The 17,519-nt window shown below is 36.2% G+C and overlaps 1 protein-coding gene across 4 annotated transcripts in view; it reads left to right on the forward strand.

Moving 5' to 3' along the window:
• Positions 1–17,519, forward strand: part of LOC105488986 (androglobin) — a 234,652-nt gene that overhangs the window by 145,397 nt on the left and 71,736 nt on the right. For all 4 annotated transcript variants that reach the window (XM_011753533.3, XM_011753534.3, XM_011753535.3 and 1 more), the window contains 5 exons: positions 2,474–2,609; positions 3,218–3,355; positions 5,829–5,922; positions 9,773–9,907; positions 10,433–10,586. In XM_011753533.3, the coding sequence (XP_011751835.2) occupies positions 2,474–2,609; positions 3,218–3,355; positions 5,829–5,922; positions 9,773–9,907; positions 10,433–10,586 (657 nt within the window). The remainder of the gene's footprint in view (positions 1–2,473; positions 2,610–3,217; positions 3,356–5,828; positions 5,923–9,772; positions 9,908–10,432; positions 10,587–17,519) is intronic.

Here is a 17,519-nt window from a genome sequence, read left to right on the forward strand (position 1 = left end):
TGGTGCTATCTTCCATGATGATTAACATTTCAAAGAAATGGTTCTCAGGTCCTGGAGAAAAACATTCCTGGGCTGTTAAATGGGCAAGAGGCTTACTTAGCTTTTTAGAAAGATTTACTGGCCAGTGTGGTGAAATTCCATCTCTACTAAAAATAGAAAAATTAGCCACGTGTGGTGGTGGGTGCCTGTAATTGCAGCTACTTGGGAGGCTGAAGCAGGAGTATCACTTGAACCTGGGAGGCAGAGGTTGCAGCAAGCCGAGATCACGCCATTGCACTCCAGCCTGGGCAACAGGAGTGAAATTCCATCTCAAAAATAAATAAATAAATAAATAAATAAATAAGATTTACATACATTTCTGAGAGAAAGAAAGAGTGAGAGAGAAAGGAAGAGAGAGAGAGACAGGAAGAGAGAGAGAGAACTTATCATTACAAGTGTCCTGAATGCAACCTCTTTCCTTCTTTTTCATAGGCAGTGATTAAGTCTCTTATTTTTTGATTTGTACTTGCCCTTACAGTGTAATGTATTTAATTTGGCAATGCTGCCTGAGAGGCAGATCAACTCCAGTTGAGAACTTCTCACCTATGAGAGTAATAAACAAGAAATATTTACCATAATTCACCTGTAGAACAAGTCTGATAGTGCCCCCACCCTTAAGTAAACTCTGTCATCCATTCTTCAAGTTGGTAGCTGGTCACAAGGTTTAAAATTAAACAAATAAATAATTAAATCACCATATGACAAAAAAGGCTGTAGTCTCTACAGCTACCACTGGCCCTGAGGCCACAATCAGTATTCAACACCTCTCTCCTCTGCCACCCATTCTAGATTGCCTTCTTTTGCAGCCAGTTCTTCTAGTGGCTCACCGGGTGGGTGATCCAGATTCTCCACTGTGATGGGTGAAGGATCTTGGTTACCTTACCCATCTGTAGCCAGGCCATGGTTGCTGCAATTACTCATTCACTATGGAAGCATCAAGAAATGTCCCAGCAAGTTTCAGACTAAATTCTCCCTGCTCCCTTAATGTAGCAGAAACCCTAGTACTCATGATAATCAATGTGAATTCTCCTCCTATCCTGTTACATTAACTCCTTTTTTTCTGCTTATCCACCAAGATGAGAGGCCCAAAGCAACCACACATATGTCATAGTTTAGGTTTGTCGTAAATAATACCGTATTCCTTGGTGGGATTATCCCTTGTTTCCTTCCTTCAAGAAATGTGTTCTGTAATCTAGCAAACCCGTTATTGTGGGGGAATCGGGCACGGATTCTGCAAATGGGTCATGTCAGATGATGGAGAGGAAGGCCAATCTTACTTGCAACTTTTGAATCTCAGGCCTGTGTGTTTTAACTATGCAGATACAGTACCAGATATTGGTCTTTGGTTCCATATGTACGTACTTCAAGTGTCATCTCCAGCCTGGGTTTTTAACTGAGCCTTCTATGTGTCATTTCAATCTACCAGGAATTTTATCAATTCTATGTATGGTATATGTTAGGACCAACATGTTCCAGACTATTCCCAGTGGTTAAATCCTTAGTCTATAGTGCAACTCTTGGTCCACGGGTATGTTAGCTGAATCCCATGTTTGCAAAGCAGATTTTCTATAACCTCTTGGATAATGATGCTGGCCGAGGTACTAAGGACACAGAAAGCAAACTCATAGCTGAGGCAGGAGTCAATTCTTGTAAGGAATCAGTGACCCACCTAGTGGACGTCTAGTCCACTGAAAGCAACTTGCCACCAAGTAACTGGCCAGACTTCTCAGGGGACGATACCATATCAAAGACCAGAGTCAGTTTCTACTGCTGATAGGTTAGATGACTGAGCCTGGATTAAAGAGAGCCCATGTGGTTGGCTCACCATTTCATGCTACCAAGATGACTCTGCATGGGCCCAATGTAGCTGGCCCTGATTTAATATGTAAGGGATCTTGGTGAATGAATCACTTGTGCAGAAGGAAGCTATTTTGGTTTAAAAAAAAAAAAAAAAAAAAAAAACTCCATTTTATACTTTGATAATTACACAACTATATGATGAAAAAACTTTGTCTAAGTCTAAAAGAGTTTTTTCAATATGAGATTAGTACCACTACTATGTGATTAAAAGAACTCTAAGAAATATATTTTCATTTTAAATAGCATACAAAATAATAATGTGTCTTACAATGGATGGCATCTTAGAATCAATAAAATAAGCTATTTAACTTGCTTAAGCACAAGGATAATGCTTTTTTTTTTTTTACCTTATTCTTTACCTCCTCTACCAGTTTAATGCTGTATTTTAATTGAGTCTATATTATAAACATTGTTGTAGTGATTACATTTTATTAAATTAGAAATAATCAAATGATAATTTTGGTATCTTACTGGGCGAATGAGACTTCAAAGAATCTTCTGTTCGGTTGTGTGTATATCTGAGAAATGATTATTTTCTTGCTATAAAAAAATTAATGTACTTTATCTGTTTCAGGTTTTTCATCTTTCCTTATGGCGTTTAATGAAAAAAGTTCAAATAACAAAACCTCCTCCAAACTTCAAATTTGCATTCCGGGCTATGGTTTTGGACTTGGAGTTACTCAATTCCTCCTTGGAAGAGGTTTCTTTAGGTACCCATTAACTGTATATATTTAATCAAGGAATTCCTAGTTTTAAGTAAGGTAAATAATTTGAGAAATGTGTTTGTGGAGTAAGTGGAATAGATGTGTGGACTGTCATGGAGTTCAAGCAATGCTCTAAAAGCTCAAGGGGCTCCAAGGACCTGCTGGGGATCCCTACTCCTAATCCCCACCACATATACTTCCAGGGGAGCCTAGAATTTCCCTGTTTTATTTACTCCTAGCCTTAAAAATGTGGAAGTCACTAATCTATATGATTTGATTTGAAGAATTCTGGCAAGATCCTCTGACCCAAGTAACCCTACTTTCCTCTTCTTCCCATCATTTTGACATGTCTTTTATTTTTGAGAGAAATCTCCGGCTATATTCATACAGAAATCAATAGTAGTTCACTAAGATGTCCGTATTTTGTGTGTTTTCCCTCCTGCAGAATACTTACATTCTAACAAGAACACCTAGATCTGGCAATATTAAATATGGTGCTAACTCTTGGAATGTAGAATTTTATACGTTGGAGGGCTTTAACAGCTAAAGGCATTGAAACTTGGGGAAGGGATTAAATATAACTTCCAGTCCAAAGTTTGTTTTTCCCTTTCCAGTGGAATGGCTGGACGTTAAATATTCTATGCCTACAAGTGATAAAGAGTATTCTCCTGAGGAAGTAGCAGCAGCAATTAAAATTCAAGCCATGTGGAGAGGAACTTATGTTAGATTACTCATGAAAGCCAGAATACCAGGTATGTATGTTCAAACATTTATAAAATGAACTTTTTTGTATAAGAACAAGTATTTATGTGTGTTAATAAAAGTATTTTAGAGTCACCCCACTTTATGGTTCAGCTAATTAATTTGAGTCCTCTAAATAATGAAATTATTTGAAATCAGGAAGTATGTCCAATACACTGAGTGTCTTGTTCCCAGGATTGGCACAGTGCCTGGTGCATCATAAGCACACAATAAATACTTGCTGAAAGAATGAGTGAAAAAATGAAAGAATGATCAGCTTTGTTTTCCCAATCTATTGCAAATTCTTTTAAAACAGGGAACTGATCTTTTTCTGTATATATCCCAACTACCTAGCACTATGCTACCTCAGTCAGCCTCAGCTAAGTCATGATATTTTCACATTTCCAGATGATTTTTCAAATGAATGAATAATTAAGTGAATGAATAAACTAATGCATAATAAAGAAGCCACCATGTAGGTCCACAGTGACATACATCTAGAAGGCATAAAATGCATTTTAACTGTATTCTTAAATTTATTAAATCAGATACATCTATGTATATGAAATCAAATAGTTTTGCCAGAAAAGTCTATTTTATCAGCTTAAAATAAAACATGGCAGATGCAAAACTTATATTCAAGCATTTTTGGAGACTGAGGTGGGCAGATCGCTTGAGCTCTGGAGTTCAAGACCAGCCTGGGCAACACGGGGAAACCATGTCTCTACAAAAAATATAAAAATTAGCTAGGCATGGTGACATTTGCCTATAATCCCAGCTACTTGGGAGGCAGAGGTGGGAGGATTACTTGAGCCCAGGAGGTGGTGGTTGCATTGAGCCTGAGCTGAGATCACACCACTGCATTCTAGCCTGGGTGATAGGGTGAGATCTTGTCTCAAAAAAACAAAAAACAAAACACATATATTCAGTTCTTTTCATTCTGTAGTTTTTGCTGACATTTTGATAGGAGAAGCCTTACCTCCAATAGAATTCTTTACATATATTGAAACATTTTCTTGTAAAAAAAAAAAAAAGGATCTATTTAAAACATTTAATGATAATGTTTAAGCCATAAAAACATCAGATACACAATGGTTTAAAAACCCTAAATTACATAGTTTAATGACAGTTGTCTAATTTGATGTTTTATTTTCCTCCCATTACAAAACATATGCATTCATCAAACTCAATATAGGATGTCTTGGTTTACTTTGTGCTGCTATAATGGAATACCAAAGACCAAGTTACTTATAAAGAACAGAGATTTATTTCTTACAGTTCTGAAGGCTGGAAAATCCAAAATCAAGGGCTTTGCATCTGGACAGAGTCTTTATCCCATGAGGAAGGTGGCAGGGTGAGAGAGCACGTTCGTGAAAGAAAGAGAGAGAGAAAGAGGGAGATAAAGGAGGGATTGAGAGAGTCAGAACTCATCCTTTTATCAGGAAACCACTTATGAGATAACTAACCCACTCTTTCAATAATTACATTAATTCATTCATAAGGGCATAGCCCTCATGAGCTAATCACCTCTTGAAGATTCCACTTCTCAATACTGTTACTTTGGGAATTAAGTTTCTAACACATAAAGTTTGGGAAATGCATTCAAACCATGCATATGGTACAATACGCTTTTATTGTACATATATGTTGTAAAATTTTTCATATAATGATTTTACTTCCCTTTTTAGAGACTGAAAATATGGGCAATTCAGTAATGTACTTCATAGAGTTTTGTGTTCAACTATTCAAAATGTTTTTCTAAATAGTGTTTGCATTTTTTTCACTCAACATATATTTATTGAATAACTCTTGATTGCACAGCAATGTTACATATTTTGGCCTTATAGCAGTCAATAAAACAGACAAAATTTCTAGTCTGATGAATTTTGTATTCTAGTGAGAGTAAGCATATAATAGACAAGTACATATATGAAGATATCAATTTTAGATGCTGGTAAATACCATGAAGATATTAAGATAGGATAATTAGAAAAAGAATGTTAGTTTCTGATACAGTAAATTTGAGGCTCTTAATATGGATTCACATTTTCTTGGCAAATTATCTACTTTTAAACCATTTGCAGATAATGCAGTAGATAGAGCTCTAGTAAAATCCTATTAGCCATTGTTCTTTAGAAAAATTGGATGGATTACTTTTTCTGAGATAAGACCTGTTACAAAAAAAGTTTTAGTGTGACAGAGATTGCCGCATGTAAACCCTTTGATGACTACCTTAAATTAGGTCAAGCAATATTTTAAGACTTTAAAGATGAAGGGAAACAGCATAATACAATGAGCAGAGCTCTTGACTAGAAGTTTGTAGCTCATATTTTAAAACTAATTTTTCTGCTAATGAAGCCTATGACTTTGAATACCACCTTACTTGTGAGTTTCAACTTCATTTGTGAAGATGAAGACTTTGAACAAGATGATCTTTCAGGCATCTTAAAGCTTAACGTTGTTACTATTTATTATTATTTTTAGACACAAAAGAAAATATCAGTGTTGCAGATACTCTTCAAAAAGTTTGGGCTATATTGGAAATGAATTTAGAACAGTATGCGGTTTCTCTCTTAAGGTAAAGCAGTCAAATGATATTTTTATTGCAGTATATTGTCCTTTTGTCAAAGTCCAGTTTGAATACTACCATATTTGTTGAGTGCTCCCCAGTCACTGCAGCTGGAACCACACCATTACTTTGGACCTTCCACAATATTTTCTCTGAAACATTTCTATGGTACTTGTTACTTTTTGTTTATGTTTTAATTGCACGGAACTAAAATTCTAAGCAGAAAACCTCTAGGAGCAAAACAAAATTTCCTTAAAACTTACGGTGCTGAGAAGACAAAAATTAAAGTTTAGGACCTGGTAAGGGATGGGATCCCAGTTAACAAATAGTCAGATGAAATCCTTGGAGGGCAACACTTTCTAAACAGGGGCAAGGCCTCGGTAGATTGAACCTTAGAAAAACTGCATTCTAGCCATAACTCATGTCCAACAGTCAAGCTAACCTGAACAAAACAGAAAAAAATTACACACCCACCCACCTCCTCCACTATATCTATACACACTGTACATTATGGAAAATATGTGGAACCATACCCTCTGGTTATTTAGATTTCAGAGGTGACAGAAGAAAAAAACATCTAAACATGACTGTTATGAAAATGAGCAAGAAAATAAATAATAAGAGAAAATAGACTAAAAGTTTGAGCATTTAATTAATAAAACACAGACAAATGGAAAGTACATCAATGAACATTTTAATAACCAAAATTAGGAACTCACTAATGAATTTAACCACAGATTAGGCATAGTAGAAGAAGAGTTTAGTGAACTGGGTAATATATCAATAAAAAGTATCCCAAGTGAAGCTAAGAGAAAATGAGTGGAAAATAGCATAAGGGACTTGTGGGGCATTCTCAGAAAGCTTAGTGTGTAAGTAATTGGAGTGACAGAAAGTACAAAGATAACAGGTGAGAACCTTCCTAAACTGATAAAAGACATCAATTTGCATTTTCAGGAGACTCTGCAGACCCCATGCAGATTACTTGATTGATCTTTACTCCAGAACCCATTTCCTAAAAGGGTTACACTTTTGCCTAAAGTTTTAATTGTTTGAATGCACATAAGGAGCACAAACCCTCTTTTCCAACCTGCTTTTGTATTTTGGGGCTACCAGGAGGAGATCTGTAGGTCAGATCCTACACCTAATTTTCATGAAAACGATGTGCTAAAAAGTGAGCGCCCCTATTAGGGAATAGGATCAGTACAACAGAGAGGTGTATTTGAAACACTAGCATAATACCTTCAGGAGGTTGTTGTTCTTCTCCATGTGATCTTTCCACTACAGTCAAGACCATTTCACGGAATCTCAGCTTACAGAGGCCATGCTCTTTCAATGCTTTGAGTTCTGATATGATACAGAAGCCATGCTCTTTCAGTGCTTTGAGTTCTACATATGCATTTCTTGGACACATAAAACCAAAAAGTCTGTTATTTAAACTCAAATGCCAGTGGCATCCAAAGCTACCTTATCCTAGCAGGCATTAATTCTATGGTTAAGAGCACAAAATTTGACACAAGACCTGAAGCTAACCCCAGCTGTATTAATTATTGTTATCGAAGATAAGATTCTTATCCTCTCTAAACTTAATTTTTATATGTAGCATAGGGATAACAATATCTACTGTCTAATACTATTCCCTCATAAATCTGTAAAAATAAATTAAAGTAGACAGGTAGACTTAGCACAATGCCACAGATTGAATCATTACAGAAAAGTAGCCATTGTGAACATTGGTATTGTCATTACTACTACATGTGGAAGTTTGAGGTTCTGAAGCCTAGCCTTTCATTTGCAACTCTGAAGGGGAAGAACTTTCCCCAAGTCAACGGGGAAGATTAAGTTTACCAATTTATGATTTAGTCTTAAGATTGAATCCCATTTGAATCCCATTTCATCTTTTTTTTTTTTTTTTTAGACGGAGTCTCGCTCTGTCGCCCAGGCTGGAGTGCAGTGGCACAATCTGGGCTCAATGAGAGCTCCGCCTCCCGGGTTCACACCATTCTCCTGCCTCAGCCTCCCGAGTAGCCGGGACTACAGGCTCCTGCCACCAGGCCCGGCTAATTTTTTGTATTTTTAATAGAGACATGGTTTCACCGTGTTAGTCAGGATGGTCTTGATCTCCTGACCTCGTGATCCACCCGCCTCAGCCTCCCAAAGTGCTGGGATTACAGGCGTGAGCCACCATGCGAGGCCGAATCCCATTTCATCTTAACAATCCAATCCAATTGTGTGGACACACACAGAGAGAACAGACCCTCTTGTACAAGTTATTTCTGCATTCTGAGGCCTATCATAAGAAAATACGTGGGTCAGATCTTGCACCCAATTTTCTTGCAAATGATGTCTAAAAAACAAACTCCCCTATGAGGGCATCGTATCAGATAAAAATCTGACTAAATTGAAACTAATTCTTAATTAAGACTAACTCTTCCAACTCAGTCAGGTACTTCACCCTAGGTCATTCAAAACATTCTATATAGTTCATCAGGATTTTGAAAGCCTTACATTCATTAAAAGGGTAGAATGTTTAACAGGAGCAGTGACATCTGGGAAGACCAGAAATCACCCTCATTTTAGAATGGTGCAGGTCCCGTTCCAGTCAATTCCCACTGCGACCGGCTTAATTCCCATGTTGGTTGAGCCAACATCCTTGTATAGATTAGGCCAGCCCTGTGTGATTTACAAGAGTGTCCTGCATTGACAGATCTGCACTTTATAGCTCCTAGTTAGAATTATCATACCACTGATCATCCAAACTAGGACATTAACAAGAAAAGATGGAGAACTGTTAATAATTAGTCCAGTACTGTAAGTATAAACCACAGCTATCCCAGGCAAACCAGATATATGGTTACCCTATTATTTGTCATTGTCACCATTTTAAAAGGTCTTTTAAACCCCTTCCAGGTATAATCCTGTTAGTTTCCTCCTACCAAAAGCCTATGATCAACAAAAACCTAACAAAAACCAGTGATGAAATGGAGTATGTGACTTTTGTCTTCCATGAGGACCACCACGTCTTTGCTTTCCACTGACAATCAATGAAAACTTCTGCCTTCTGAAAGACAAGAACACCTCTGGCTCTGTCTAGACCTCTAAAAGAGAACCATTTGCTATGGCTATAAGACTTCCATCCCAGCTAATACCTGAGACATTGTATATAGGGCCTTATATTCTCAGTGCTACTAAGGGCACATCCGGTTTCTGGCAGAATGGGAAGGATAAGACCCAGAAAATCCGTCACATCATCATTCCCATTATGTTCTGGAATATGTCACAGTCTTCTAGGGGGAAAACGTGGAGAAACCTCAGCTCCATAATTAGTTTAGCAGTGAATGCTCTACTCCCTTATACCCTCAAAAATCATGCAGGAGGAAAGCCAGCACTCTCCACTTGTGCATGGCCTCAGATTTTTTAAATCTATTTTTCCAAACATATTTCTCACTTTAAACTCCATTTCAGTCTCCATTCTCTACTTTAATTCCAGGCCCTTCAGTGACTCTCACCCAGTTTTGTTGCTGGTTTGCTTGCTTCTAGTTTTTCTATCCTTATAGCTTCAACTTTGGTTCTGGTTTCCCAGCTATAAACTTTACTCCCTCAATCATGGATCATGTTCTCCTTAAAGAGCCTCAGACAACCTTGGGCACCTTTGACAGATATCTTTTGTGAGTGACCGAAAATGGGTCCCCATCCTTTGGCACCATGTATCAGGGACTACACAGAACCCCTTTGATCAAGATCTCAATCTAGCAAACAATGACTTGCAATATCTTACACTATTTTTATTTCTTTTTGTAAATAGAGTTTATCTTTAAAGTGGCTTTTGCCATTGATACTTAATTTATTTTTATATTTCTAGACTAATGTTTAAAAGCAAGTGCAAGTCTTTGGAATCTTATCCGTGCTATCAAGATGAAGAAACTAAGATTGCTTTGGCGGATTATACTGTGACTTATCAAGAGCAGCCACCAAATTCTTGGTTTATAGTATTCAGGTAAGGTTATTATAGAATGACAAATATGTCTCTAAATGACTTGCAGTATCTATATTTATGAATATTTATTTATGATAGTGGTAAAGGTATTAGCTTCTGGGTTGCTTTCATAAGTTAGTTAAAATTCTTCCACACTTCGCATTTTAAATGAGATATTATATAAAACTTTTATCTATTCATCAAAATATGAAGAATGTTTACTAATTATTAGAAACTTTTAGGTTTGTGATAAAAATAATATAACAAATTAATATGCTTTTAGAATAGAAAAAGATCCTTCAATTTCTAAGCAATAGCATATCTGGTAAAAGTCACAAATTACTTATAAAATTGAATTTTTTAATAAAGTTTGCATTTACTTGACAAAATAGCATATGAATAGTAATTTTTAAAAGAAAATAATATGTGTGCCTTTTAGTTATTTGGAACTTTGGAGTTTTAAAAAAAATTTCTTGGCATTGATGCAAATTTCAAACTTCCTTTAAGATTCATGTCAAGGGAAAGTTCATGCTTTTGTAATTACAGAGAAACATTTTTGGTTCCTCAAGATATGATTTTGGTTCCCAAAGTATATACTACACTTCCAATCTGTATCCTACACGTTGTTAATAATGACACAATGGAGCAAGTGCCCAAGGTGTTCCAAAAAGTGGTGCCTTATCTTTATACCAAGAATAAGGTAGGTATAAACTGTATTCTCCACATATGATAGAATGGCAGTGAAAAGTCATCAGCTTGTAGAGGGTCCTGAAGGGAGGGCAGAGTTGTTTTTAATCTACTTAACAGGCAAATAAGGCCCTGATCTTTCACTATAGAAGTCCCATATATTTAACAGTAGGAGGCATTTAATGTAAATGCTAAAGCATTCTTCACCTCTCAATCCTCTTTCTTCTTCTCCCCAAAGAAAACATGGCAAAAAGAAAGCACTGGAAATTCTAATTATTGAAATTTAAGAAGCATATAAATGCTTAAAATAGAAATGAATCTAAAGAGCTCCTTTAGCCTTATCCCAAAACAAAATCAGATGATTGTCTTTGTTTCCCACTGGGTTTTTATTCTACTCCTGTATATCTCAGAAAATTGTGGTCACATAGCCACCAACCATCACCACCTCATTTTGAGGGCTACATAAATTCTTTCACCAGCCAGAGGTACTTGGGGACCTTTCTGTGGCTGAATGATAGACCCTGATCTGTGACCTTCATTCAAACCACATTGCTTCTCTGTTCATTTAAATTTCCTATTTGCCATTCTAACTAGTGTGAGATGGTATCCCATTGTGGTTTTGATTTGCATTTCTCTGATGGCTAGTGATGATGAACATTTTTTTCATGTGTCTGTTGGCTGCATAAATGTCTTCTTTTGAGAAGCATCTGTTCATATCCTTTGCCCACTTTTTGATGGGGTTTTTTTTTCTTGGAAATTTGTTTGAGCTCTTTGTAGGTTCTAGATATTAGCCCTTTGCCAGATGAGTAGATTGCAAAAATGTTCTCCCATTCTGTTGGTTGGGTGTTCACTCTGATGGTAGTTTCTTTGCTGTGCAGAAGCCCTTAGTTTAATTAGATCCCGTTTGTCAATTTTGGCTTTTGTTGTCATTGCTTTTGATGTTTTAGACATGAAGTCCTTGCCCATGCCTATGTCCTGAATGGTATTGCCTAGGTTTTCTTCTAGGGTTTTTATGGTTTTAGGTCTGACATTTAAGTCTCTAATCCATCTTGAATTAATTTTTGTATAAGGAGTAAGGAAGGGATCCAGTTTCAGCTTTCTACATGTGGCTAGTCAGTTTTCCCAGTACCATTTATTAAATAGGGAATCCTTTCCGCGTTTATTGTTTTTGTCAGGTTTGTCAAAGATCAGATGGTTGTAGATGTGTGGTATTATTTCTGAGGGCTCTGTTCTGTTCCATTGGTCTATATGTCTGTTTTGGTACCAGTACCATGCTGTTTTGGTTACTGTAGCCTTGTAGTATAGTTTGAAGTCAGGTAGCGTGATGCCTCCAGCTTTGTTCTTTTGGCTTAGGATTGTCTTGGCAATGTGGGCTCTGTTTTGGTTTCATAGGAACTTTAAAGTAGTTTTTTCCAATTCTGTGAAGAAACTCATTGGTAGCTTAATAGGGATGGCACTGAATCTATAAATTACCTTGGGCAATATGGCCATTTTCACAATATTGATTCTTCCTATCCATGAGCATGGAATGTTCTTCCATTTGTTTGTGTCCTCTTTTATTTCATTGAGCAGTGGTTTGTAGTTCTCCTTGAAGAGGTCCTTTACATCCCTTGTAAGTTGGATTCCTTGGTATTTTATTCTCTTTGAAGGTATTGTGAATGGGAGTTCACTCATGATTTGGCTCTCTATTTGTCTGTTATTGGTATATAAGAATGCTTGTGATTTTTGCACATTGATTTTGTATCCTGAGACTTTGCTGAAGTTACTTATCAGCTTAAGGAGATTTTGGGCTGAGATGATGGGGTTTTCTAAATATACAATCATGTCATCTGCAAACAGGGACAATTGGACTTCCTCTTTTCCTAATTGAATACCCTTTATTTCTCCTGCCTGATTGCCCTGGCCAGAACTTCCAACTCTATGTTGAATAAGAGTGGTGAGAGAGGGCATCCCTGTCTTGTGCCAGTTTTCAAAGGGAATGTTTACAGTTTTTGCCCATTCAGTATGATATTGGCTATGAGTTTGTCAGAAATAGCTCTTATTATTAAAAAGTCAGGAAACAACAGGTGCTGGAGAGGATGTGGAGAAATAGGAACACTTTTACACTGTCGGTGGGACTGTAAACTAGTTCAACCATTGTGGAAGACAGTGTGGCGAATCCTCAAGGATCTAGAACTAGAAATACCATTTGACCCAGCCATCCCGTTACTGGGTATATACCCAAAGGGTTATAAACCATGCTGCTATAAAGACACATGCACACGTATGTTTATTGCGGCCCTATTCACAATAGCAAAGACTTGGAACCAACCCAATGTCCATCAATGACAGACTGGATTAAGAAAATGTGACACATATACACCATGGAATACTATGCAGCCATGAAAAAGGATGAGTTCATGTCCTTTGTAGGGACATGGATGCAGCTGGAAACCATCATTCTCAGCAAACTATCACAAGAACAGAAAACCAAACACTGCATGTTCTCACTCATAGGTGGGAATTGAACAATGAGAACACTTGGACACAGGAAGGGGAACATCACACACCAGGGCCTGCCATGGGGTGGGGACAGGGGGGAGGGATAGCATTAGGAGATATACCTAATGTAGATGATGAGTTGATGGGTGCAGCACACCAACATGGCACATGTATACACATGTAACAAACCTGCGCGTTGTGCACATGTACCCTAGAACTTAAAGTATAATAATGAAAAAAAAAAAATCACACACTCTCCCCCCCAAAAAAATAAATAAATAAAATAAATCTCATATTTGTCTTTTCAATCATTTCCTCTAAGAGAGAATCACAACAAATAATAATGTATACCTAGCTGGATATGAAGAGGACTGTTTTAGCTCTGTCTTCCATTCTGTAGCTTTATGTTTTTGAACCTCTTCATTTTTATTTTTGAGTTATGTCTGTACTTGACTTCTGAGATTCATTTCAGCCTATGATTCTATACATTATTTTGTGTAAATTAGAACATACTTATCTCATGAATACTGCTTTCGTTTAAAAGAAGGATAAATTTAAAAATGTATTAACTCCATACAAATCCTAATAGCTCTTTCATGCTGTCTTAGAGATTTTAGGAAACATTTTAAAAATAAGGGCAATTAAATTTTTGATGAAACTACTTAACCCCATTGATACATATGTGTGTGTATATGTATATATTATATACCTATATAATCTGCGGTTTTGAAAATTTTTTAATAATTTTATTATAATTTAAAAGTTGTATGTGTTTCATTAAAACCTTAGCATGTTTTTCTATAATTTTTAATAAGATAGATTTTTTTACATTGCAATCAGATTTTATTAAATTTGAAGACATTATCAAATTGTAACTTGGGCTTCAATTACTTTTATTTTGTATTAAATTTGGCAAGTTTAACATTTACATTTTATAAGCAAATCTGATAAACATCAATATTTTTGTATACAGTTATCTATGTTTGGAATTATACACCTGAACATAATTTTTAAAAACTCACTTGATTAAAGTCAATGCATCAATATATTATTTTTACTTATTATTCTTGTCAATTACCTTGAAAGGGCATTTACATATCACTTAAAAACAGAATATTTTGTTAATAAAATTCAATTTCTGTACATCAAACATGTATTTACAAATTTTATTTGACCCACACAATTTCCTTTTATACTATATTTATTCTTCCCCATGTCCTAACAAATGATATCTCTAAACCAAGCTCGTCTAACCCACGGCCCATAGGCTGCATGTTGCCCAGGATGACTTTAAATATATCCCAACACAAATTCGTAAACTTTCTTAAAACACTGTGAGATATTTTTGTGATTCTTTTTCTTTAAGCTCCTCAGCTATCGTTAGTGTTAGTGTATTTTGTGCATGGCCCAAAACAATTCTTCCACTGTGGCCCAGGGAAGCCAAAAGATTGGACACCCCTCCTCTAAACCTGACCTTTCTGCAGCAGAACGCCTTGGGTTAAACCAAACTATAGAGCTAGTTCTTCACGAACAAATTTGTCCAAGCACCAGTGGATTATTTTTTGAATGTTTTTGAAGTTTGAGCTAGACTTCCTTTTGAATAGAAACAATTTATTTAATTTGTGATTAGAATTCAAAAGTCACAAAGATTAAGAGAAAGAAGATGATTTAATTTAAAGGGAGACTCTATCAAGGTTATAGATGTCATCAAATTCTATCTGTGAATTCTGTATTACTCGATAAATAGACTAATGCTAGTCTTGAATACTTCATTTTGAAAGAGATCTTTAAAGAATATTTGGTTGAGCCAAGTACGAATCTGATTGTTATTTACATCTAGCATACTTCTTTGGGTTGGGTTGGGTTTGGTTTTTGTCATAGAAACTCCACTGTAGACCTCCCTTTCTTGATTAAGCTTGAATTTTTCAGAAGTTCTAAGTGATACATTTTGAGTCAACGATCAGAAGAACATTCTAGCTCCACTTAATTCTTATTTTTTAGTTGTAAATTGAGATTGCAGCAAACATCTTCCTATCTCATATTTTATCTCTTCTACCCTCTCACTCTAGCCAGCTCTGTTTAGGAAGAAAGTTAAGGCTGGGCACAGTGGCTCATGCCCATAATCCCAGCACTTTGGTAGGCCAAAGCGGATGGATCACCTGAGATCAGGAGTTCGAGACCAGCCTGGAAAACATGGCAAAACCCCCATCTCTACTAATAATACAAAAATTAGCCAAGTGTGGTGGCGTGTGCCTGTAGTCCTAGCTACTAGGGAGGCTGAGGCAGGAGAATCACTTGAACCCAGAAGACAGAGGTTGCAGTGAGCCGTGATCATGCCACTGCTCTCCAGCCTGGGTGACAAGAGCGAAACTCCATCTCCAAAAAGAAAAAAAGTTAAAAGTGGAGAAATTGTGGAGGAGAATATCAAGCTGTGTGAAAAGTGGTCCCTTTTGTGCTGCAGTTTTCTTCTCTTCATAATTCTTGATCTTTGAACATTTATCCAAACAACCTTTGTCTCTGCTAAAATGTGGTTCCCAGAACTGAATGCTGCCTCTGAAAGTAATTCTGACCCACAAAATGTAAAGAGGATCATTGCTCCATTGTTTTGTACCCTGTGATTGTGTCTGTCTTTTGGTACCTACAAGGCATATTGATATGGTGGACTCAGGAGACACCTCAAGAGAGAACATCTTTGGCTGATTAGATAATGTCTAAAACGCTATTGAGCAGTTATATAACTAGCAATCTTAGATGGAAATTTTGTGGCTAATTCTGCCCAGCAGGCTCCTCAAGAGGCATCCTGGCTCATATGAAATTCACCAGAGGCCTTGACATATGCCTGCATGAAATTCATAAACCCCATGTCTGCAACCTTTACCTGATGTAGTGTCTTCTAATCTTATGAAAAAAGTAAATAAGTTTTCGTTCCCAATAAACTCATGTTGCTTTTAAGAATAGGTTTTATCTTTGAGGTTCACATGAGACATCCTTTTTAAATGAGCTACAGCAGAACTTTGATAAGCACTATTATTAAACTTACTAGTCTGTGGTTTGCAGAGTATATATTCTTCTTAAGTTTGAAAAATCAGAATTGTTTACTTTAGTTTTTTTCATAAATACTCAAGACCATACACTGTAATTCAGAATACTAGTCTATAGGATCCCTCAATACTCAGTACTCAATTATATAACTCTTTTACTACTGAATCCATTTAGCATAGCCAAGTTCTGTCTTGTAATCCTATCACTGATTTAGCTTTGGATTTTCACTTACCAATATCTATCCCACCATTTAATAACTTTTTCCTTTGTAAGTATTCTGAGTGGAAGCAAAAACAAAATAATTTGGCTTTGCCTCTTTAATTCATTAGTACAATAAACTCAAATAATGATAAAAATATCAACACATATGTGCATTACACTTTGCAAGTAAAAATGCTTTATTATACTTTTTTTTTTACTTGCCCCAAACATAATGTCATAAAGTCCTTATTGGTGTTGCAATTCTCATCTCATTATGGGGATTGGAATTCCAGCTAATATTTCTAGATGCATATGAAACTTTTTAAAAATTCATTCTGGCTTATATATGTGGATAGATAGATAGATAGATAGATAGATAGATAGATAGATAGACAGACAGACAGACAGACAGACAGACAGATAGATAGATAGATAGATAGATAGATAGATAGATAGATATAATTTTTACTTCTGGAATCTAAACCTACCAGAGAGCTATCTGTGGACAGAGTACAGCTGGAAGACAAATCTATCTTTTTATTCTTTATTAGGGGCATCTGGAATTATAATCTCAGAATTACTTTGAACATTTACATCTGTTATGATATCATGCTTTTGATTCACTGACTTCTTAGCCAGCTATCCAATTATGTTAAACCAAGCTCTTCCCCATCATAAAGTAAGCCATTCCCAGGCTCTTGAGCTTCCCCTTTTCTGCTATCTAAAGAACTCATCCTCAATCACACATCAGGGTTCTGTGGAAGCAAATCAGCTATTAATTTTATAGTTTTACCTGTCATATCAACAGAATACATTTATTTGAACTCTTCTGCCTTTCTTACTTCAGTATTCCAGAAAGATGGATCTGGGAGACAGGAAAATCAAGTAAGAAGCTTTTGGGCTACTCTGGGATGGTGCAATGATAAGAATTTGCTGTGGGAGGCATTAGAAGAGGACATAGTAATCATCTATTGTGGTTAAGCACTTTATTTTATAGTTAAGGAACCACACAAAGGAAAATATCAGTTTATTGTTTTCCTGAAAACTTCGTAGGATAGTGCTTTCTAGGAGAAATTCCAAACATAATCCTAGTGATTCTATGTTTATTAAGAGATCTTGGGACCTATAGATAATATCATAATAATAAGACATTTAGTACTATTAGATATTGTACATTTGAGAGAATAATAACGTAATTCATTTCTGTGTAATTTATCTTTCT

This window comes from Macaca nemestrina, chromosome 5 (genome assembly GCF_043159975.1).
Source record: "Macaca nemestrina isolate mMacNem1 chromosome 5, mMacNem.hap1, whole genome shotgun sequence".
In the NCBI taxonomy this organism is placed as follows: domain Eukaryota; kingdom Metazoa; phylum Chordata; class Mammalia; order Primates; family Cercopithecidae; genus Macaca; species Macaca nemestrina.